General features: G+C 42.4%; 1 protein-coding gene across 1 annotated transcript in view; it reads right to left on the bottom strand.

The window, feature by feature from the left end:
* TAFA1 (TAFA chemokine like family member 1) overlaps window positions 1–22,800 on the bottom strand; it is a 210,280-nt gene extending 187,480 nt beyond the window's left edge. The window contains exons 1-3 of the mRNA XM_042881001.1: window positions 22,718–22,800; window positions 14,808–14,904; window positions 7,304–7,424 (exon numbers count right to left, since the gene is read on the bottom strand). Of these exons, the coding sequence (XP_042736935.1) occupies window positions 7,304–7,421 (118 nt within the window). The 5' untranslated portion in view covers window positions 7,422–7,424; window positions 14,808–14,904; window positions 22,718–22,800. The remainder of the gene's footprint in view (window positions 1–7,303; window positions 7,425–14,807; window positions 14,905–22,717) is intronic.
* Window positions 22,801–24,145: the final 1,345 nt, after the last annotated feature.

Raw genomic sequence — 24,145 nt, 5'->3', positions numbered from 1 at the left:
GTGAGGTGTTTCCCAATCAAGTCCTCCATCTGTATGGCTTTCACTCACTTGCAAATCAACTACAAGTGAGATTTTAACTCATTGTATCTGGTAGATTTACAGTGAAAGCTCTTGATTTGTCACCTACAGAATCTGAACTATTGATCCAATAGGAGTGAGCGTTAGATCACATCAAATGACAGATTAAATGCATATTTTTACTGGAACTGCAGCTCTCCTAAAAACAAAGAAACAAGGCTTACCATTCAATCTGTGCTTTAACTGCCTACTGCATAACATACAACCCCATACCGTGACTACAGCTTGTACGAAAAATATTGAGACTCGATTTCTATTAGGAGTTCAGCCTGCATGACCTTTAGTAGGAACTGCTGGTGTAGATCAGTCTTCTCCCAGGTTCAAAGTCAAGACACCACAATGAGAAAATAATTGAAGAAATTATATTCTGCTTCACTTGATGATTCTGAAGGGATAAGTGAGTTCAAGGCCTTGGAAGAACATTGCCCCTTGGGCAGTGCAGAACCTCTACTGATTAAGCCATGAGAGTGCACTGAATTCCAGAAACGCTCAGAGCAGATGGGCATCTACAACTGGAGTGCAAGGTGCTGGGATCACAGCAAGCATTTAGGAGTCGATTCTTAAAATCCCGATTCATTCACATCAACCAAGACACTAGCAAGGTCCTTCCTTTGTGCCACCAACTCACTTCCCAAGCACATCTAGTTTTTAGCTTTATTTTTTCCCCTCCACCCTAACAAAGGAAAAGAAGGATTACTATGGAATGTTACGAACAATTATCATCAAATAGTAGCCACAGTGATCTTATCACTGGAGAAGTGACCTTCAAGGACAGCAAGACTGGTTTCTTCACTGAACACAAAGAAAAAGAGGAAGACTCCTGTTCTGACAGGAATACAGAAGGTGAAAGAGAGATGTCAGATAATCTTCTAAACAGAGCATAGAAATATGAGTCACAAATACATACATGGGGTTTTGTAACTTCATTAAGCTTAATTTACACCCCCAATTCTCCACTGTGCATCACTGACTGAATCTAATAAATTTGGAGTCCAACTGTGCTGCAGTCATAACAGTGCCTACCTAGAGCACAATGAAAAAAGTCTCCAGCACTGCTACCAGGCAAAAAGATAAGTCCAGCTGGAGTGAGCTGTTCTATACAGAGCATCTGGAAATGGCAAAAATGCTGAATCCCATCAAAAAAATAGATCTCGCTCACAGCAAAGGTTGATTTCACAGCAGCACAGAAAAGAGAACATACAAAGAAATCCAAAGATTGTAAGAGGGATAGGATAAAACAATATGAAATTTAATGGGAGAAGAGACGCCTATCTTATGGGGAAATGCACTTGGATATTGCCTTTTAAAATATAAATGAGTCTAGGATTTAAGTAGGCTAATCATTAAAGGCAGGCTTCTGATGTTATCAGCAGAAACACTTCTGTGCAGAGCAAACTGTATTTGCCTTTGGGGGTTATATTTGTAGGTGCCAACTTTTCCTTAGAGCTCAACCACCGCAGTACGAATTCTCACGGTCTTTAAAACTGTGATAGCAAGCTACAAATAGTACAGAGCTTCAAGAGGTCCCTTCTGTGACTCATGGAGCTTCAGGGCAGCTCCAGAAGAGGAAGGCATTGCATTCAGAGGGGCTTTTGTGTCCCTACTCCCCCACAGCAGCTCCAGCCCTGCAGAGGGATGTGCCACACTACTGCCCACATAGCCACCCATAGAGAAGTTGGAGGGGGGACTTGAGGTAGCATGAGAAGGATGCACCAAAGCTGAGCACAGAAAAAAAATGCATCAATTGCACCTATAAGAGCAGAGCTGTCCCTTAGAATACCACTGTCAGCACCCTGGGCTCCTGCTGTCACACAACAGGACAGCAATGCTCACAGCAGCTCGTAGAGCCACGCTGTGCGCAGTGGGTATCCAGTGCCCATCACACACCTTGGCCACATTGTTCTTCACAGCCCATTGAGCTGCAACACCTGCTCCCCACAGCCTGTGTTGCCTCCCTGGATCAGAAGTAATGAGGCAACTGAGCAGCTTGACCGGTGACAGCTTTCCTCCACCTGCATACAAGCCATGCTCCCATCTCAGGTGAAGGAGAGAGGCACTCTCCTGCCATCCGCCTTCCATCAAGTACCATATACTCACTAGCAGTGCTGCAGACCCTCTCCTCTATCTGAGGGAAGGAAGACCATTAAAGTAACAGCTCAGGGGCCCTAGAAAAACACAGCCAAGTCTCTGGATGCAAACACCCCCTATAGCCACGTTTCTCTGATTTGGATGTTTGACTCCTCAAAAATCAGTCTGCAGCACCTCTAATACAGCCCGCTGCTGTCAAGAAGTGCATTGCACAAGATTTACAGGCAACTCAGTGTTATCATGCTGGCAGCAGCCCTACCTCAGCCTGAGCTTCATTACATCAGTTCTCTGCCTACACAGATCACAAACATGTTCATCCACTTCTGTCCAAATATATTGTGTGGGACCAGGAAATGCAGTCAGTACCTCCAGGCTGGATTGCTTTACATTGCAGTAGGTAATTTCATATTTTCTAGAACAGATTGTGAAGACCAGAGGTATAAAACAGAAAAGCATTGAGAGAGAAAGAATTCCAGCAAGCACTTGTGGGATACCAAGCTGGGTATTTGGGATTGTCTGATTCTGAACAAAGCAAGATGTATACAGACACAGCATTTCAAGTGCATTTACAGACATAAATGAGAACTAAATCAGGTGCTAAAGCTATCAGTTTGTTTCTTCCAATTAACACAGCATGAAGCACTAGTTGCCAAATTTCACATCCATGAGCTGATCTACTGCACACAGGTGGAGACATTGCACACCATTATGGACACTGTATAATAAAGGCAACAATTTGCATTCCCACCATATGATTAATGGAATACAATTCTTGCAGAAACCATACACTTCTATGCATTAACTACCTGGTTCTACATCTGCTTCTATCAACACCAAGAGCAAAAACCCTGTTAAATCCATCTTCCATATCTCATTTGGCAAGCAGAAAATATTCTATTTACACTTTGCTGGGGAATGAGAGTCAGACCAACATTCTTCCCAGGCTGTTTTGAACGAAATAGCCACGTGTTTAGAGCATATAGTAGTCTTTCAAAATGGGAAAATATGCAGTTTCCTCCTAAGGCTATTAAAAAAAAAAAAAACAGTGGGAAGGCCAAGATCGGAACATAGATCTTCTGCTCACCATCACAAACTCAAGTTTCCACAAAATGCTGTCTACTAAGAAAGATGCTCAGAACACTTAGGTTGATGTTGGTGGTTAACTTGTGCAGAATTGCTTTGATACAGACTTTCCTCCTCACAGTATATGGTATAGAGATTCCTTGAGATGATTTCTAATGGGTACATCATTAAGAACTGTCACAATAAAGATATTTTTATATTTAGTAGATATAGATTCTAGCCATCCTTAATTCACTCTGTGACTTCTTCCTTGGAATAAACTTATTTTTAATTAACATATTTGCAAATGTCAGCATTGCTATAGTAAGTACATGTTTCTGCCTGTGTCTGCTGCGCATCTTTATGCTGAATGCAAGACTAACCCAGCATCCTTAATATGTAGCTAATTATCTTGCATGAACTTACAGGCTCCAGTGTGCTTTCCTGCGTTTTTAAGCAACACATGGCCAGTATTGCCCACTGAGATTCAGTGCCAGCTAACAGTCCTAGCTGGGTGCAAGATGTCCCTCATTTATGGAACAAAGCCAGAAAACTCACTAAGAACTGCACACTACACAGATTTTTAAATTATTATTTTTAATTTAGGGAAAAAAACCTAAGACCCTTTGCTTTTTAAATATCTCATTTTCCTGCCAAATGCCAGCATCTACTCTCTGCCTCTGGGGCAGAGTCAATACTGTCAATCAGATGATCAATGAACTATCACAGGCACTTGGCTAACTCTGCAAATCACAACCTGTCCACTCTAATCCTCAGGCCAATTCAACAGCTCTACAACCGTCTGCATCTTACAGCAGAAAATGGCCAATGTGGAATTCTTCTCATTACTGCCGGTTCTTATTAAATCACACAAATGACATGCTTCTAAAAAATGAAGGGGTCTGCCCCCTCCCCCCAAGTTATATTCCCCGTGAACGCTTTCATGCATCCTCTGTCTAACAGTTTTCCTGAAAATGAAAAATATTCATTAAAACACCGCAGACAACGATGCGTATTACCCAGGGGGAATCACGCTGCAAAGGTGTTCAGTTAGCTTACTCCAAGATCCTCAGATTCTGCTGGAAAAACCCAAAAACCCACCCTGCCCCTCTCTTTTGTCTCAACTAAAAAAAGAACACCATCAGTTGAAGTACTTAACAGCAGCATCGAAACTTTTTGTTGCGTTAATGAGACAAGAAGGAATTCACAGACAGCTACAGACAGCACAATAATCCATCTTAACATCAAGCAATATTTACCATCCTCTGACTACCTGTGCCCTCCTGCCAACATCTCACAGAAGATACAGCTCCAGTCAATTACAAACACTGTCAGGTAAAATGGTTTATCACTTTTGTTTTCAGGTTTGTACCTTCTGCCAAGTCATCTAACCGAATAAAGGCCTGAATTATGAAACTGCATTCTAGACTGAAAGGAAGATTTAAACTTCTGTGATTGCACATTGTGTGTAGAAATTTATTTCAATCCATTCAGATGCTTGCTTAAGAAAGTTTCAGGAAGGAAATAGAAAAGATCAGAAATACCTGATTGTAAACTATGTTGCCCTTGATTTCCAGTGATTCAAAATGGAATTGACAGCAGCACTACAGATAGGTGTAGTCACTGCATTAATCCACTGAGTTCAGTTCAAGTTTATTATGCTAAATCCACTCCATGAGGATTTTATCTTTTAACTGCACCTTCTTGTGCTCAGTGAGACTTCTATTCATCAAGTATGAGAAGCACATGACTGGCTGGAATTTACCTTTTTCATCATCTTGTACCAAAGTAACCCCACAATGGAGCTGAACAGCTCTGTTCTTGTTTTAGAGCTTCTATTATCTATGGAAGATCACAAGCTGAAGGAAGAGGTATGCTGAGCACGCTATTGATCACAGCTATATTTGCTGATTCAATAAGTTGAAATTTCATGTACCAAATATTAAATTACTGAAATTATGTATTGGTTCATCTGCATCCATTTTTTACTCACTTTTATTTAGCTGAACATTTTAATCTTACTTACACAGTGACTAACTAAAAGTAAATGACGCATTCCTAACATTATAAATATGAAAAATAGGGGGTGCTCAGGGACTGCAGTTGAATACATTAAAATCGCTCTGTTTGCTAATTAACATATTTCCATCCCTTTTACAACTTTTTCCATTCAATTGGTGGACTGCAAATTCACTGCCTTGTAAAAAACACTCCCTTGATTTTCTGTTGCGACAGCGGAAATTGCCCAAGATCTGGAACAGTTTCCCTCAAGAATGCCTGCTTGCTGGTACTTCCCAGGTGCCACACAGTCTGAATCAGAGGTGAACATCATGTCAAATTCCACTCATCTGTCAGTGTAGTGGATTATTTCTTGAGAGACTGAAATTGGCTGCCTGGGATCGGAACGCCATCAATCTTGTTCATGTAGGGTGCGGAGATGCTGCCTGAGAAAGGCTCGCAAGAGGGAAAGCTGGGCTGTTTCTAAGTAGGTGATGAGGCAGCTGTAAAACCTTCACTCTATCTGTATCTCATCTCTGAGTGAAAGATTTTGTCATATTTCGCATTTCCCCAACACTTGGTATGCGCTCAGTGTGCCACTGTTCTTGCCTCATAAAGGAGGTGATTTTTCAAGCTTAGGCAAATGTTGCAGAGTTCTGAATCTGTCCAGCTCATTTTTTCTCATAATGTCACTTTGTTTCAACCAATTTTGCAAAACAAGATTACATTTTCCTTTTACCTATCTGCTTAGCTGCACCCTTTTTTCTTATTGCCTTCACTGGAGGACAGATTCAAATAACCAGGAGTAATACTCACAATTGAGTCATAACAAATATTTCTATCTTACTTTCTGAGTGCCACTCAAAGACTCAGACTTCCAGTGGCAGCTGATAAAGATGGTGGTGTTTCATTAACCAGTAGCTACAAAGAACTGATCCATCGAAGACTTATGTCTGTTCTTCTGTACTATGCATATTTTACTGCAAGCAAACTAGACTATGCCAAGAAGGAAGATCTATGACTTTTACACAAGGGAAATAACCAGGAAAACTTTGGGTTGCTAAAAATCTGCAGTTCAAGACATGCTCTCTTTGAAGGTAGGTCATTAGATTAAGAAAGACTTAAAAAAAAATAAATCAAAGTTTTCTTTATTAAATATTAAATGATGAATCCTTGCAAGTTAACATTTGCCATCTTCAATTTCTTAAGCTCTTAAGACCTCTCCCTTCCTTCTGTGGATCTGGATTAGTAATACACCACTCTGAGCCCATCTAAATTCAACCAGATGATAACACTGCTCTGGAATATGCCAACTCCTCAATTTTTAAACAAGGCTCATTCTCTTCAAAGCACAACTAACAGTTGAAAAATTAACGACCAATTTCTACCAATAAAAAACAGAAGTGCAATAAAACTAATGTGCAGCCCCTGCGGATCACAGTGGTAAACGTGTCTGAGCTCCTCATCGCAGACCTGTGGGACTAACTCCAACCTTACATGTGTATAACTCCATGGGAAAGCCCAGACTCTTCTGAGCCACACACCCACATCCCCATCGATTTTGAGAGATAAATTTGAGAGTCTTAGACAAGCTCTATTCTCAGTTACGCTGAGGCAAACTCCCAATCTCTGGTAAGCAATAGAGACTGAGGAGATGTGGTAGCAGCATTCCAAATAGCAAAACCTTGTCCTGTTTGGGTTCCATACTGCAAACAAAATTACCCCAAACTGTTGTCACAATGTCTTTTTGAGTTATACGCTCACTCCAGAACTGCATGAGAAGGGGAGAAGGAGATAGAAATAAGGACAGAGACTAAACTGTAATCCAAAAGGAGACTCCCATATTGGGAAGTTGTTACAAAACAGCATTTAAAATAAATATTTTAACATCAGATTGGCAAAGCGCAACACATGTTTGACCAAATGAATTCATGCTCTGTAACATAAAGGCAGTCAACCTAGAAAAGTTAAATGACAAAATGGGTTTTTATGATTATTCAGTCATTCATCAAGATAGACACGAGCATGGCAGAAAGCCTGCAATCTTGGATCAGCTGCAGAACGCTGTCAGTCCTACCTGGTCTGTGCAGGTGATGCTGCTGGAAAGTGTGATGGAGGGATCCCTGACAGAGCAGCATTGCACAGGCACTTATCCACAAATACAGGACCCAGGACATTGCAGACACCACTGCCATTCTCTAAACAAAATATTAGACAGACGTTATTATCCATTGCCTTGCAGCGCGTAGAATAATCAGCTTCCAATACAACAGTATTGTTACTTTTCTACTTCTTTTGTTCAAAACCTTTTGTTGCCTGCCTATTCCCCCCCCTGCAGGATGCAATTGTCATACAACAAAGGTCATGTCCAAAAAGAACAGTTGCTGTAACAGTATGCAGGAGCCAGGAGAACTTTAATAATTCAGAGACAAAAATGAAACTGTAATGATCTGAGGACCAGGGGAAAAAAAAACAACAATAAGGCTGGGAAATTTTCCCTACACTGGTCCAACATCTAATTTACAGTTGTGGGGAAAATCAGCTAAAAACACTGATATCCAGACAACATCAAAACTAATATAAATGCCTAATAGATAGGCATGTTATGTTATCAGGCATCAAGGCATTTCAACAACATTCCACCCAAAGACTGGGAGGTTCATTCTGCCCCAGAAGGTAACAGATTATTGTTTTTGACTTTTGCAGGCATTAATTTTTAATTATGATGCTGCCTACTAAAGAAAGTAACCGTTTCTCAGAATTATCCTCTAACTCCCAAGTACAACCAGCTTTCTTTTGTTTGACCTGTGTGTGCACAGGGACCAGCCTGGCTGTATCCTGCATTTCATACATTCTCCGTAAAAGCTTTGCTCTTTTTCACAAGGCAGGTTGTGTCAAAATTCTACAGAAACTCTTACAGAAAGGCAAAGAGCACTTTGTTTCTGTCTCTCAGCGCTGACATGCTTGGGCATCAGGAACAGACAATCATTTCCATGCTGGTATTCACTATTGTACTAGCTGCCTGAATTTTCCTCTGACTTTTCAACTTCGGCTCTTTCCCAGTGCCTGCAAGAATCTGGAGGCTTGCAAGGCTCAGCTACGCTACACATCGTCCGGTTCCCTTAACAACACCTTCTGCTGCATTTCATATTGCTAAATTAATCAAACTTGAGGCACTCTCCTTATTCAGCCAATGACATGATGCCATTTTCTGTCTAATAATCCAATCAGCTGAACATCATTTTCACAGGGGAAGAAAGACTTAGAGATCAAATCTCTCTCATAGAAAAATCGTGCCTTTACAAATACAGGTGAAAGTAAGAATTCTGTGTGTTCTATCGGGGGTTCTGCAGCAGGAAAATCAGCAGCATGAAAAGAGAAACTCAGCATCTGTGAAACATATGCAAGAAAAATTATTTTCCCCCAAATTTTAAAGGAGTAGACATAGCCTCTGGATAGCTTTAAGACTAACTGTCAGGAGAGAGCTGCACAAACTGACAAATCTAATTAATAGCAAACAGCAAAACGTTGTTTTGATCAGCATGAGACTCTTCCTTCCCCCATTCAGAGTATCTGAAGCACTACTCAGCATATAATTGGTTCCATTGCTGACAATTTACTTCCAGCATACAGTGAACTCTGCTCTTCTCCTCAGACCCACTTCCCTTGCGAAACATTCTGCCCCCCGAGCTCAGGGAGCTCCCAGCAGGCTCCTCGTGCCTGCAGGAATCAATGCCTTTATGTCACATTTGGTGCTCCCATGCTTTTTACATGAGGGAGAGGTCACAGGGATGCACACAGGAACGTTTCAGGCATTTGGGTTATTTAACCCAAACTTCTGAAATCCTGGACAAAAAAAAAAACAAAGCAAAGCCAAACTTCCACAGTCTGCTAAACGCTTGTGTCAGCCTTCAGGAATCATGTTCCAAACCACATGGACAGCAGAATTCCTTAACCCACTCTCTTTTTTGGTGCTTTCCATTTCTACATTTTTCAAATCTTTACCAAACTGTTCTACTATAAACTACCTTTGCTGAAGCCCCAGCATTTCCTATAAACCTTCCTTCTTACTCTCATTTGTCAGCACTTATCATACACGCAGTTCTGTGCACAGATCATCTCCTCATTATTAAGAAACACAGCAGCAAGTATTCCTCCCGTTATTATCTGATGAGTTCCAGATCTGCTTTCTGAATCCTAAATCCTATAGAAGCTCCTTACCTGAGTAATCCAGCCAAGAGCAGAGCACTCTATTAGTGTTCATTGGAAAGGTCTAACACTTTTTAAAATCCATCTGCACCACAATAAGGGATTTCTAATAGCTTCCCAATAATCTTCTTTATCAGGATTAGGAGGGAAAAAAAAAAAAAAAAAATCTCGTTACAAATCCTGTTCCCAGAGTAAAGACGACATCTGAGCTTTCAGGCACTGCCGTCAGAAAAGTGGCCGAGCTTTGAGGGGTGGAAACCTTCTCATTTTCACCTTTAAATCATCTCCTAGCATCACCTTCTGCTTGATGAGACCTTTGAAGCGATCTTGAGACAATCTGCAGCTTCCAGGCTACTTAAAGACGAGGAGCAGTTTGCATTTAAAGACAGAGCAGCTTCACTCCAGCGCAGGCAGTGCAGAGCCGGGCAGCTGTACGTACACTGCTACAGGATGCTGGAAGTACCGGAGCCTATTTCAGTGCATCCCTGCTCAGGAAAGTATCACATGCCTTAAAGTGACACAGCTCCGGATCGCCCAGCACAGCGCCGGGGCTGTGCTGTCCCCAGGCGTCCCCCCCGCACTTGTTGGTGACAGCGTCGCAGCCCTGAGGCAGCCCCTCCTCTGACACACGCGTGTGAGCTCTGCACGCTCGCAGGGCTTTGCTACACCTCGCTGTAAGTGGGAGGGGTGGGGAGGAGGGGGGAAGTTTCCTTTGCAGCACTGCCCCTGTACCTCACGGACAATAGGAAGGAGCCTTGCTTTGATGAAGCTGCTTTTTTTTTTTTTGTGACAATTATTTGTTACACTTATTTATCGTCCACATCTCAAGCAGCCATTTACAGGAACGGCATGGTTTCCTCTCTGTCTTGTACCATGTGTAATTATTTCTTAAAGAGGCACTCTACATCCTCAATGCCGTTCACTCCCCTTTATACCTCCCAAGCCTGTCTACAGAAGGAGGAAGGCAAGGAGACAGAACAAACTTCCATTTTAAGAGCTCTGTGTGCACACTGTAATACAACACTTTTTTTTTTTTCCCCCTCCAACTTAACCTATTGTAGAAAAGCTTTCTACCTTCTCCTTCTACCGCTCGTGACACCAACAATAGCAAGTAACAGCAATAAGTGCCTTTCTTCTCAAGCACCTCACTCTGTGCACCAAGGACAGATGTCTCCGTGGAGACACTTGCTGAGAGGTGTGACAAGTTTACCTGGCGGTGCATACGCTCCCCAGGAGCCCCTGTGTCATTATGTAATAAGCATTGAGAGTTTGGCCCCACCAGCACTGCTTTACACAGGTCTCCAGCACAGTGCTCAGAGCAGCTCTTCCTTACAGCTTTGCCACAATACAGCAACGGTGATGTGGGATGAAGTGACACAGGAGGGAAACATTCCAGGCTGCCACTGCCACAGAACTCCTGGTATGCCACTTAGGGCAAGCCCTATAGTGGCCAGAGATCAGTGATTCTTTATGGTACTTTGTGTGGAAATACGGGACTCTGGTTTGGCACACAATATTCTCCTCAATAAATTTTTTCCTCATCTTCCCCAAGAATTCCCTTAGATGCTGAAAGAAGGCCAAGATCTGGAGCAATCACTGTTCCTTTCTGGCTTCAGAAAGGTCTAGATATTTCCAAAAACTGCTGTTTATAGAAGCAACCAAGGCACATTGATTGCTGATGTCTGAAGAACCAACCTGGGCCAGTCCCCAGCAGGAGGTGATGGGCAAAGAGCTGGTGGTTGCAGCAGTCCTGGTTTGTTGCTAAAGCCACAGGGAGGCTCAATACCTTCCCTCTTTCTACAGGAAGATGGAAGCTTTCTGTAGTACCTGAGAGGCAGGTGGTGGGAACTTATTTTAAAATAGCACCTGTTTAACAAGATGCATTCCCTCTTGGAAAGGTGATGAAGGGTATAGAATGGGGAGGTGTGAGGCAAGAGGCAGGACTGGGGTCTCAAGAAGATCTTCTAGGAAAGCAAAAAGCCCCCTGGACAGCAGGAGGAAACAGAAAATTGTGACCACACACCTTGGCAGAGGAGGCAGAGACAGATTTATGCAAGATACAGATTTACATAAGGTACAGCAGAACTGTCACTCTGCCAGGCACTGCTAACTCTCAGCACCATGAGGCTAATGCCACCATAACCCCTGACAGATGCTGCTATTGCTCAGGACAAGCTCTGCAGAAGCGTGGGACATGTTGCTTTTGTGGGGTAGGAGGGAGATCAGAGGAACAGAAGAGAATATTAAACAGGTTGCACAGCCACTTCCCCGCCCTGGCTTCCAGCATTAACTGGGAACAGAGGCAGCCTTGGCAAATCTTGCAGTAGCATCCTCACACCTGTTTTGGTGTCCTTGCTGCCAGTTTTTACTTTCAGTGGACCAGTAAGACAGGAAAAAAGCTTCTCTTATTCTGTCTTCAGCTGGGCATGCTGTCTTCTTCACCTGACACTTTGGGGCTTTACTTTTGCCTCCTTGCATCAAGCATCACTGACTTTGACAGGAAGGGGATGCTTCTTTACAAGCACCCATGGGATAGTGTATTGAATTTGGAGATGCTAACACTGACAAGGCCAGAAACAGAAAATATGGAGGAAAATAAGATAGGAGTCAACAGCCTGCACATTTCAAAATCCTTTGTCATAACAAAGGAAGGCTGAAAGCAACTCCTTTCTAGAAGGAAGAGGCAACAAAAGGCTGCACCATCCATCCAGTACAGTGGCAGCTCCATCCAGCACTGGAGTAGGATGGACCCAGAACCTGCAGCGAGGAGACCAGCCCCTGGGTTGCATGGTATCTGCCTGGGAGGGGAAATGGCAAAAATCAAAGACAGGCCAGGGAGAGTTGCAGGTTGCTCACCCAGAGGCATCAATCTATAAACAAGATATCGTTTGCCCCAAAGCGTCTTGTAAGTGGGAATACAGTGAAGCAGGGTGTTCTAAACGCAGTCTTGCCCCATCTCCTTCCAGACATTTGGAGAAGCTTACCATCTGCTCAGCTCAGAATGAAGAAAGGCTTTTAGGTATGGAAGAGGCCAGGAACAGTGAAGGTGACAGTGCAGTTTTTAACTTATGCTATTTACAGTGAACGCTCTTCTCACTTTGGCCTGGTCTTCCCCCCTACTTGGCCCATCCACCTCCACTATGACACCTGACAGCAAACAGAAAAAAAAAAAAAACAGAGACCAGGAGTTTTGAGCTACCCTGAACAAAGAGCAATGGAAAACTGCCTCTCCACTGCTCTGATTGAAAAACTCCATGGGGTTGCCGGCAGGGCTGCCAAAAACAGACTGTTGCACTCAGGCGATATTTCCAAGGTGAAAGTAGGTTGCAAAGGGTCAGCAGGCATCAAACTGCCTTTGAGACAGGCTGCCTTACACAAACAATGATTGTATTCACAAGAATAGCTTTTTCCTCCTGGTTCCACCATTCATCTAAAGATGCCAAGCGGATGACAAAAATAGGCAAATAAAAATAAATGCTCTTCACTCCCTGGGCCTCTATTTATCACAAGTTTCCATGCAGACAGAGAAGGAGAGCATATGCAACTTGGGCAGAGTCACGCAGACAGCAGATTGGGACTGGCACCCAAATAGGGGCCTCTGGCCTCTACTTTCTCATGCTGCCATCTCTGCTCCTCTCCTCCCCCACATACGCCTTTGCCCCATGTAGAGATTTAACACAACAAATCCCAGGAATGTATTTTACAGGGTTCGAAGAAGGCTCAGCACCTTTGAAATGCAAAGCTCATTAGTTCTAGTGCTTCTGGGACAATAAAGCTTTGGTTTTCACAGATTGTGTTCTCCATCTCACCCAGCTGCTTCCACCCACCCTACAAAGCTCTTTCCCATACACCAAACTAAGTGTCATCTGCTGCCCGGGTGACAAGCAGTGCACATTGCAGCTCATGGGTACCTACATGTCCCCACTCCAGGTGAGCCAAGGCAGTCTAACAGTACATTTCATCTTATCTCCACTAGAAGGACAATTGCAGACTATTTTCTCATGTCCACAACATTTATGGAAGTTATCTTTAAAAATCAAAAAATTAAAAAACAAAGCAGAAGTTTTCCTATCCCACCTCATCACCACGGCAGCTTCCAAGGAAAGCCTGCCCACATGAAGAAACAACAATTGAGCACATGATGATCAGTATGCATATATGTAATAGTCTGAATGGCAGCCATGAGCACTGAGTAAAAACAGTGAAGAAGCAATCCTCATCCAGGGCATTTCTGGCTCTTGGCTTCTCCCACAGGAGAACAGGGAGCACAAACACTAAAGCGGGATCCTTGCAGGGAGGGGTGAGACCTAGAGATTTCCTAAAACTCATCTGTGGACGCAGCTTTGCCAAGAAAAAAAGATGTTAATAAGTTCTGTTTAACACATACAAGTGCTTGCAGCAACATTTGATGTTACATGCACACTCTTTGCAGTCAGATGCTCACAGTGGTGCTTCACTTCCTTTCCAGTACTTTCTGTATGCCCCCCCAAAAAACCTCACCTCCCCACTTTGTCCAGGCACTTTTCTTTTTAAGTCCCCACCACCTTAATTCCTTTTTTGTGAGGGGCCTAACCTCGATGTCTGAACTGAATGCATTTCCTTCTCATGTCTTCTGCAATAGTATTAAATTATTTAGTCTGTATTGACAGGTTTTCTTCTCTTTTAGCTTTTCCAGTGAAAAGAAGATGCAGTGATTTTGCTCACGCGCCTCCATGCTGAGCATGAAAACTCAGCTAGAAAACTACACTCTTTTTCATGAAGAAAGAGCATCAAAGAAAGGTTTGGTGATTTGCCTGGCCGTGACCACAGCCTCTACTGGCCAAACAATGAGACTGCAGACACCCAAAGCCTGCAGAAGTAGAACTGAACAGCAGCATATGCAGGGAAACCATTACCTGCATGAGCTCAGGAACTAGTTGACATGGTTATTATAGCACATCACATACAGCGTGCCAGGAATTCTGCCCTGTTCCCAATCCACCTATGTTGGCATAGGGGTCTGCTCAAGGATACAGTAAGATCAGGGCATAACGCTCAATGGAGAAGCTCTGCTAGGTATAGGAATACCTGGTGGCTCCTTCCCACCATCTTGTCTGTACCTTATCCTTCTATCACCCCTCCTTGTTCCTCAGCCATAGCAGCCTTGCTTAGTAGAAACTATTTTTCAGCCCCTCCAACACACAAAGGAAAGATTCAACCAACAAGATGACACAGCTGGAGCCATTAGAAAGCAAATACAGAAACACTGTAAGTCACTTTCAATGAAAAACAACAAAGAATTAAAAATCCAGTGCAAGTATCAATGGAAGGGGGAGAAGAACTGAGAGCAGAGCACAAAAGGAACACTCTCACAGTTGTTTTTCTCATCCTACCTTTAAGGTACCACTCTTCCTTGTTAAGAAAAGGCCTAGTTTTCACAGTTCCTATGCTTGGAAGGCAAAGATTCCGCTTCTTATGTCTTGTGCCCGCCTAAAATAAAAAACAAAGAAAAGAAGTGAATCTACCTTTGTCAAGGAAATTTATATCAAGAAGCCTGCACTCCAGTTATTTTTAAAGTATATAGAACAATGCACCAAAATCAAAACCCTTACCGTAACACAATGGAAAGCACTGCAATGACAGCAGAGCAGTAAGGCTCCAAGCTGCAGCAAGTGAGGAATTTACTCAAACACAACAACTATAGATGCAAAAATAAAGGAAAGAAGCTACTTACCTTCAGAAGGCCTCAGGAACGCAGGGACCTACAGCAAACAATTCCCTCACCTCCACTGCCAACCCTTAAATGAGGTCTGGGAAGGGGTGGAACCTGACTCCACCCCTTCCATCACTCAGGGACATTGCATGCAGCTGAGCTCCCCTGGGTTGGCCCTGCCTTCCCACCAGGTGCTCAATCACTGTCCATGACTTTGCATTTCTGCTACGCTTATCTATAACTTGCCTTTAGCCAATGAGATCAGTATTTAAGAGGAATTAACTATGTAGTACATTATCAATGATATAAACACAACCACAAAAACATGATCAGTCTCATCACACTGTGGGAGGTGAACATAATTGCCTTATAATGAGATAAATTGTTTTGTTTCAGTTCAGAAAATTTCAAGAAAGAAAAAAAAAAACAACAAATAACCCAGTAACAAAATCTAAGTTAAAGCAGCCCTAGAGAGATGCTGATCATGCTGATCCTGTCAAGTAACAATATTTTTATTTTTTACCATCATATTAATCTGAAACATTCAGAATCTCTTCCTCTCATCGATGTCTTCATGGCATAAACTCAAGATCATGCATTCTTACATTAGCCAGATGCATCCATTAAATGAAGTACTATTGAAATAACCAATTGCTAGGAAAGAACTCTTTCTAGAATTAGCCTGCTTGTTCCCTTCCAGACCAACTAGAACATTCCATGAAGATCCAGATACAGCAGCCAAATCAGGGGCCAGGGTACCTGAACTGAAAATTAGTGCATCTGTAGTCATAGAAGACACTTGGTAGTGGGTTAGTCAGCTTCAAGGGATCAAATAGCAGTCTCCAAGCACAAGTTTAGGGCTTACTTTAACTGCTTAAAAGTCAAGTTTTACACAAAGGTGTAAGTAACTTCTAAATTCACAACATAAATAAAAGCAATTCAACCAGAACAAAGCAATTGCTATACGCTGGTAGGCAAAGAGCACGGAGAGTTCAGCCATGGTCACCAGGGTGCTTTTGTTCCCTTCAGCTTCACTACATTGCTAGCTTTAAATAAAGCTTAACAAACAATAGGTCTCCACTGTCCCAGACCCAGCTGCACCAAAAGAGACCGCTGAGCCCAGGGAGGGCAGCCAGGTACCATGCTGAGCACATGGCCCATCCCTGGTCACCTCCAGTTCCTCCCAGAAGATCACAGGGGTGAGAAAGATCTTCCCCAGCTCATCACAAAAGCTAAAAGCACACATCTTCAGCAGTACCCAGAACTTGTTCCTGCAGCCCCAGAAACCTAGATTACCAACCTTATAATACAGAGGTCTGAGCTCTCAAGCTGTTTTAGGTGTTGTTTCTGACTCCCCCTAACTCAGAAATTTCTTTCTATAGATTTGTGAGTGTGTTTCTTTACCTCAGCCCTGAAGCAAACTCATCAGCTCAACCCTCCCTCCCAGCAGCTGCACCCCAGCTGGGGCAGAGGAGCTTTGTAAGCCCAAACACCTCAGCTGCTAATGGCCACTGCCTGGCACAAGGTCCAGGTGCTCTAACAGCTCCAAAAACAAACAAACAAACAAAAACAAACCAAACAAACACAAAACCACCACACAAAATTTCTTCAGATAGAATAAAACCCTGTAATAACATGGGTGAATTGGAAAGTGTGCCAGGGTGGTTGTGCTGTGTGATAGGGAATGCCAAAATGAAGCCAGTCTGTCTGTGAGCTCAATGCCTTTTTCTGCTCTGAGATGCCTCCAGGTCCCATCCCTGTGTGCCCCAGTGTACATGGAATGCCCATCTTTGCCCAACTCAGAACCCATCCTCAGAAAGAGCTCAGTTCACAAAGTACATATGCAAAAGACAAATTCAAAGAGCCAGTTCAACTCTTCATCCTATCACTTCTGAGCTCCATAACTGCAGGTGCTACTCTGACAATAGCACTTAAAAGTCAATTTACTCTGCATTGGTCTCAGCTGCAGAGGGAGTACCAGCTCTTGAGCTGAACCAGGGCATTTAACCAAACAGATAGTTTGCAAACTTGTGTATTTCTTCCACTTCACCACAAAGTAAACCGATGATTTGAGAAGGTTCTTTGCTGCCTGCACCCTGTGAGCCAGCTCTTATAATGGGTTCACAATGTGATCTTAAAATATATTTCACTTTATTTCTTAAAACATGTCCTGGGTTTTGCAGGTGTGGCTTCCAAACCCCTATTTTGGCATGCTTGGAGCACCATGGATTAGAGGTGTTCTATAAAGCAATTCTGATTATAATTAAGTAAACTATTGTGCGATACAGTAGCCTTGAAAAGATAAAGCAGGCAGGGAGGGAGGCGAGGGAAAGAAAAAGGTAGAGAAATGGTAAAACTGAGAAGAAAAAAACCCAACATTGGAAAGTAACACAAAAGTCTCCCTTAAAGAGGTAGAAACAAGAAGTTGGGGAAAATTCTTCCAATGGAACAAAAAAAAGAAAGTGAGATTCAACACGACTATGTGATATGCAGGAGCCAACAGATCCCTGATGCCGTCGCTTGGAAGAACGCAATACCTTAAGATTTAACTCCCTGTCACTGCCACCAGCCTTGCCATTATTTAAGAAAAATGCTCCAGGCATTCCCTTCCACAGCTCGTCTACTTGTTTGCAGGGCTGGGCAGAGTGCTGCGGCCAGAGCCCTGCGTGCTGAACGGCTGCTGGAAAAGAAGAGCTGCCAGATACGAAATTAGTGCATGAAATGAACGTGGAAAAAATCATATACTGTTCTGCTTTTGCTTCAAAACAGGTTGGTTGATTGACAGCCAACCCTATATAATAATTCCTTCCAGGCAGATGGCAAGATCACGATTTGCTCTTCAGTTGCAATTTTCTGCTGCCTCGCACAAACAACCTAGCTACATGATCTGCCAATAGGAAGGACCTGGGCTGCTTTGTGTGAGTTTTACAATACTCACATCAAAACATATGGATTAATATTGTGACTAGTTATCGTATTCCATTCTGCAAAAATTTGCCTTGAATTTGCCTCCAACGTTTCCTAGCTGATCCTATGTAGATAATAGCTTCAGAAATCCACACAAAAGCAACTTGTAAATTGTTCCACCACTCCTGACAGACAATACTCTTTTGAACGTTTGTGTAGGTGTTGAAAATCTTGCCATACATCTCAAGCTCTCTCAGCACATATTGTTTTTAGGCTGCCATCTGCTAATGCGCAGTTCCACCCTAAGAGAGATGCAGTAGTGCTCCAGCCTCCAGTCTGTTCTGTTTTCAGATTTACTCTTTTATTTCTTCCAATTCCCAACACTCAGCCTGTGCCATTCGTAACCCCGACTGTAGTAATGAAGTTCAAGAGACACATTCACATCACTGCTAATTTTCAGTGATAAAGAACATTTATTGAGCGGGTATCCAGGCAGTCGTTTTAATGAACCAAAGAAAAGCTTCATGCAATTGTGCCCCTGGAAGCAAATTCATTTGTCTCCACGTCATTTGGTATGCATGTGGAGCGGTGTGGGGCTGATCAGGAAGCTTTGAAGCACTCGTTTTCAGTGCATGTATATAGTAAAAAGCATGTGTGGTGTTGGTGGCAAAGGAAGACGACTGTGCCCAAAGAATTAACGTGTGTAACATCACATCATGAACAAATCAAGCCATGCGTGTCACAGTGCAGAATGCTGGGATTGAATTATCATAGCAAAGAAGGAATTTTTAACATTATACTCCACTGATTTTGTTCTTCACTGAAACTGTCAATAGAACTCTTCATCTGACAGCTGATTTTGCTTCACTCCCAAGCACAATTGTAAAATTTATAAGACGATATTTAATTCTATTTTTTTTGTTGTTTGGAAACAAATTTATAAGGGACAATTTTGGATAAGTGTGCTACACGGGATCTGTCACTAAAATATAGTGGAAGCTACAAATTTAACTCTAGGAAACTGAGGAGTATGTTATCACTTGCTAGCTGAAATTTATCCGCTTTGATCCTTTTTTATATTCCTCTTCTCCCACACATCCCTTTTACTACCTCACCTTCTTTTTGGGTTTTCAAAGATTTTGTTGTCATTTGCTTCTGAATAAAATACTACATTTTGTTGGCATTGTAGGCTCTGTACATCAAATTGTTGTTCATGTCACACTGAATTCTGTGCGGCAAGTAGAGAAGCCAGAACAAGTGAGCATACATAATGGCACAGAAATCTTTCTATGTTGCTTGCAAAACACAAACATGAATAAAGAGGGTCAAGGTAAGAAAACAGAGATTGGAGAATGAAAATATAAATATGTGTTTAAAGGAAGCTTACCTAGTAGGTCTGCTTTTTTTCCCCCAGTGTTTGCAGTGATTATCCCTCGTTTTCTTCTTTGTATAGAAATGGCTGACTTAGGTTATATGTTTCCTTTGGTTCCAGTAATGAGAGTAAATCAGAAAAATCTTTTCCAGTGAAAAAAATTTAATTTTACATCTAAGCAAAAGTGGTAGTTTTTGTTTCTTCTATCTGTGCTCCAGCAAAAGACTGCAGCCCTTTTTTAACAAGCTTTTGGCTGCTAGAGGCATAAACTCTCTCTCCAAAGTTTGACAGATGAATTCTTACCCCATGAAGTATGATACCTTTCAGAGAGCCTGAAAGCAACTAATAGACTTTCAGGAAAATGCTGAAAATTAGCTTAATGTTGCATAAATAAAGATATTTATGCAACCTGGAATGAAATTTCACCATGAGTAGAAAGCTAGGCCCCACTTACAGTACCAAAACTGCCTTCTGACAGTTTACATTGCTTTAATGGACGTGGGGTCATTTGCTGGCCTTCTCAATCTCAGCTGATAGAGTCGCCATAGCAAGACTTTAAATATGAATCATTTCCCAGGCAGCCTAACATCCATCTGGCTCCTCCTTCCACTTCCCACAGGGGGCTGAAAAATGTTAAACTGTTCTCTTCACAATTAAATTCATGAAACACTTAAATTCTATGGCGGCCAGACACCAAGGAACAGGAAAATCATTTCATCTCATAATGTTTTAGAGCCCCTAGGCAAATGTAAACACTGTACGCTGTGATAGGCAAAGGATTTATTGCTCCTGCTGAACAGAGAATCTGCTGATTTGTTTCTAATTCCAGTAGATTTTTTAGGGCAATTTAAAATTATTTATTACAAAATTTTGATGGAGTTATTATTTAGGAAGTTGGAACATATCAAACTCATTTGTGTGGAAATACATTTTAAACAAAAAAGGAACAGAACCCAAATCAATCTGCATTGAACTGGCCTGTAACAGTGAATCATTATTGTACTCTCTTTCCTGCCAGAGCATAAAGGTGGCTAGAGCTGTCTCACATCTCACAGTCCTGCAGTCTGAGCAGCATTTTATGGGCCACCACTGGAGGTGCTGCTCTAGAGAACTCAAACAGAGGCAGAGAATGGTCTAACTCACAACTGTGTTCTTGCAAGTGTTTTACTCAAGACCAGTTTCATTGGTTTTCTGTGAATATCATCACTAAAGTGTGTGACACCCAAGTGCAGTTCCAACCACTCATTGAAATAAGACTCAGAGTGACAAAGGTTACCATTTTGAGTAAGTACATTGCTGTTAGTATATCAAATTGATGGAAACATCAGTGTAAATATGACTTTATGTCTTGCCACTTACTTTCACTGTAGGCACTTAGCTTCCTGGAGCGCTCTCGTGTGCTGCAGCTGTACTTAGCAGCCTGGGGAATTGTTTGGAAAGCTGAAGGAAAGTAAATTCACTTTCATGGCAGAGACTGAGCCACAAGACTCCAACAAGGGTTAGCAGTGGATGGATGCTTGTGGGAGCAGCCATACAGCTGTCTGTCTGCCTGCTGGATGTTCAGGCTTCACTAATGGACTGCCGTATTGTGTCATCTTGGCTTTTTGTCCTCACCAGACTAACTCCTGTTGCAGTTTGTAGGTGAGTGCTTTGGGCAGAAGGCACTTGCTTCATGTCTCTGTGTATGAAATAGAACAAAAGAATTCTGACCTGTGTCAGAACCTGCAGTCGCTCTGCAGCACTAAGCTAAAGAAAACCATTAGGAGTTGTAATCTGATCATCAATCATATTTGCCAACTTATCACCTCTGCTTCCACTGAAAGGTGCCTGCACATTACACAAGTAATTCAGAATCCTTCTAGGTCTCTTTTTACCTTCCATGCTTATTTAGAAGTGCCAACAGTAAACAAGAAACTTCTTTAAAAAAATGCAGTTGCTGAATTTCTCTCCAAAGATGCCACCAAAACAACTCCAGACTGTCTGCCTAGCTGGCATTCCACTGAGACTGTTTTAGCTCTGCTCTCGCTAACCTGAAGCAAGAACTTGAACCACAACTCAAATAAATGCTGTAGAGAATCAATTTTCAATTTCCTGCTGCACTTCAGATATATATTTAAATACTCACTACTTTTGGCACCTGGAAAGAAACCAACAATGAAATCAAATGATGAAACTATTCACCTGATAAGAGAAAAATCTGTAAGTAATCAAGCAAAAGGAGACTCAGATACGGGCCTGAAGGCTACATTTTGTCAGCACTGATATAAAAGCAGTGCTTACTGTCTTCTTTATAGGAAAAAAAACACCCCCAAAAATAAAACAAAACAAAAAACAAAACCAAAAACCAAAAGAAAAATCTGTTCAGCAGAGCTTTTGCCTAAATCAGGATATTTCTGTACAGTTCACCGTCAGTCTTAAAGAAGTATCATTCTTTCAGGGGAGAGAAAAAATGCATAAAGTTCTTAGTAAGATTGAAAGTGTTGATAAAGAATTAATTGGAAACAAGACTCAGACAAAAAGAAAAGTGAATCTCTGCTCTTACAAGAGAGCCACTGGAGGAAATGTCCTGGAGACTGCGAGTTTGGTCATTGCTCATGGCCAGATTTTTATCCTCAGGTTCTGCATCTCACTGCACATTGCTATTAGGATGAGAGCCTCTCAGCAGCCTGCAGGTTTGCCTGCTTGACTTTATTCTTCTCCATCTGCAACGTCCTTGATAATACACAAATAAGTAAATAAAAAGCTACTGAAGAAAATCCACGCCTAAAACAAGGACATTGGAAAGATTCATGTGAAAAGACTGATATTGGTTTTGACTGATGTGTTATTTGAACAAAACTGTAGCAAATAGATCAGTGTTCCCTGAGAATATTAAAATCTTACCAACAGTGAAGCAGTGCGTTCTGGCTCAGCCTCTCAACAGACCAACAAATGCCTCTTGCTGCATTCAGAAGGCAAAATATTAATTATGCCCATGGAAAATCACAGCGGTGAGGACGTGTGTATTAAACTGGAATAGACAAGCCAGGAAGATGATAGTAATAAAAATTGTGGCACCTATAATTGTACTTCAGTCTTGCAAGATGTTGCTGCTTTAAGGGACTCAGAAGGGTAAAATGCCTCCCCTGTACCAACTGTTGTCAGGCTGTTCCTGGGAGTAGCTGAAGGGAACAAATACTTTTCTCTACAACGCTCTGAATGTAAGATCTCGTAAAACACTTCTTTGATGTGAGAGTGATTGCAAGCCAAAGAGTGAAAGCCATGCAAACAGTATTAAGCCTGTGTCTCGGGGAGGTTTTATTCCTGCTAACCTGTTCCTGCAGCTTGTCCAGACAGCTGCCATGCCGGGAGCCTTCTCCAATCTGCAGTGAGCCATCAGCGTCTCGCAAAGAGGAAACAGAGAGAAATGACAACAAGGCATCAGATATAAGCTCATCTTGATGCAACTGCTCGGGAGGGAAAGAGCTGTGCAGCAAACAAAATAATGGGCAGGCTGGTGACAACTTCTGGGTTCTTTTGTTTTCGGAGTTGCGAGACTACAACTGGAAAAATTAATTGGGTTCCAATTTTACCCTCACTCTGTGAAAAATGAGTGAGCAGCTATGGCCAAAATGCCAATAATAGTAATTGTGATAACAAATGTGACAGGAACTGACTGAAAAAAAAAAAAAAATTGTAAATGTGGAGCTTTTTGAGACTTCTACCTAAAGGACATTTGAAGGCTGTTTCCTGCAGAGTGACAGGACAGCCTTGTTAGTGGAGTTAACCAGGAATTAGACATGTATCTTTCTGAGTGGTACCCTATAAGGCACCATAGCATGGGTCTGTATTTCTGTGGATCTGAGGGAAAGGATGGGAAAACTGCTGCCTTGCTATAAGGCCTTCCTATCTCTGTGTTCTGTTGTCCCTGAGTTTGCAGGTTCAGTTACTGACAGGGCAAAGGCAAGAAAAGGAGTGGCTCTGCATGGCCAAAAGAGGGGTAAAAGGAAGGAGGCACATCAGGCACCAGCTAGGCTTTGCCTATCCACACTATGTCATTCCTATTGTTTAAAACATGTTCTGCAATTTTCTGCACAGAAGAGGTTCAGAGAGGTGCTCTCTAATTCCACTCTCATGTAAACCATAAAGTAAAGCTCCCACGGCTTGAGAAGAACTAGATCTGTATCAGTGCCCTGAAAGTCCCACCCTGCTGTGGCAATGCCTTCACCAGCCTTGAAAACAGTGTCATGCAGGTTATTTGAACATGTCAAGCTTCAGAAGGGGTGACAGCAGGGACTCAGGTGAGGACTCTTTGGCAGCCACCAGATGGGCAGCTGTGTGGGCAGTCTGGGCCAGCCCTTCACCAGGACAGTATGCTCTGCAAGCAGTTAGATTCACCTTAGCCTGGAAATGGGTGCAGAATAGAACTCCAATAGAACAAAATAAATAGATTGGGTGTCTCAGTTCTATAGATATCAGTGGATACGGGGCATTGGGGTAGTTAAGGAAAAAATCTAATTCAAAGTCATTTAGCTGTACGGATAATTTAACCATCCTGGTATTACCGAGCAGTAATGTATATTTGAAAAAGAGAAAGCAAACACCCAAAGGCCTCTTGTTTACAACGTTGCAATTTCAAGAAGTTGCTATATGGCAGAATGGGGTGCTGATAACAGGGGAGATAATCCAGTGTGATAGTACTATCAGCACCTGAGGAGCAATAACTGATCTACTCCGTATTTACCAAATGTACCCAGCGC

The sequence above is a fragment of the Lagopus leucura genome, unplaced genomic scaffold, assembly GCF_019238085.1.
Source record: "Lagopus leucura isolate 7727_CA_CO unplaced genomic scaffold, USGS_WTPT01 Super-Scaffold_100028, whole genome shotgun sequence".
NCBI lineage: Eukaryota > Metazoa > Chordata > Aves > Galliformes > Phasianidae > Lagopus > Lagopus leucura.
This window is presented reverse-complemented; position numbering and strand designations above follow the sequence as displayed.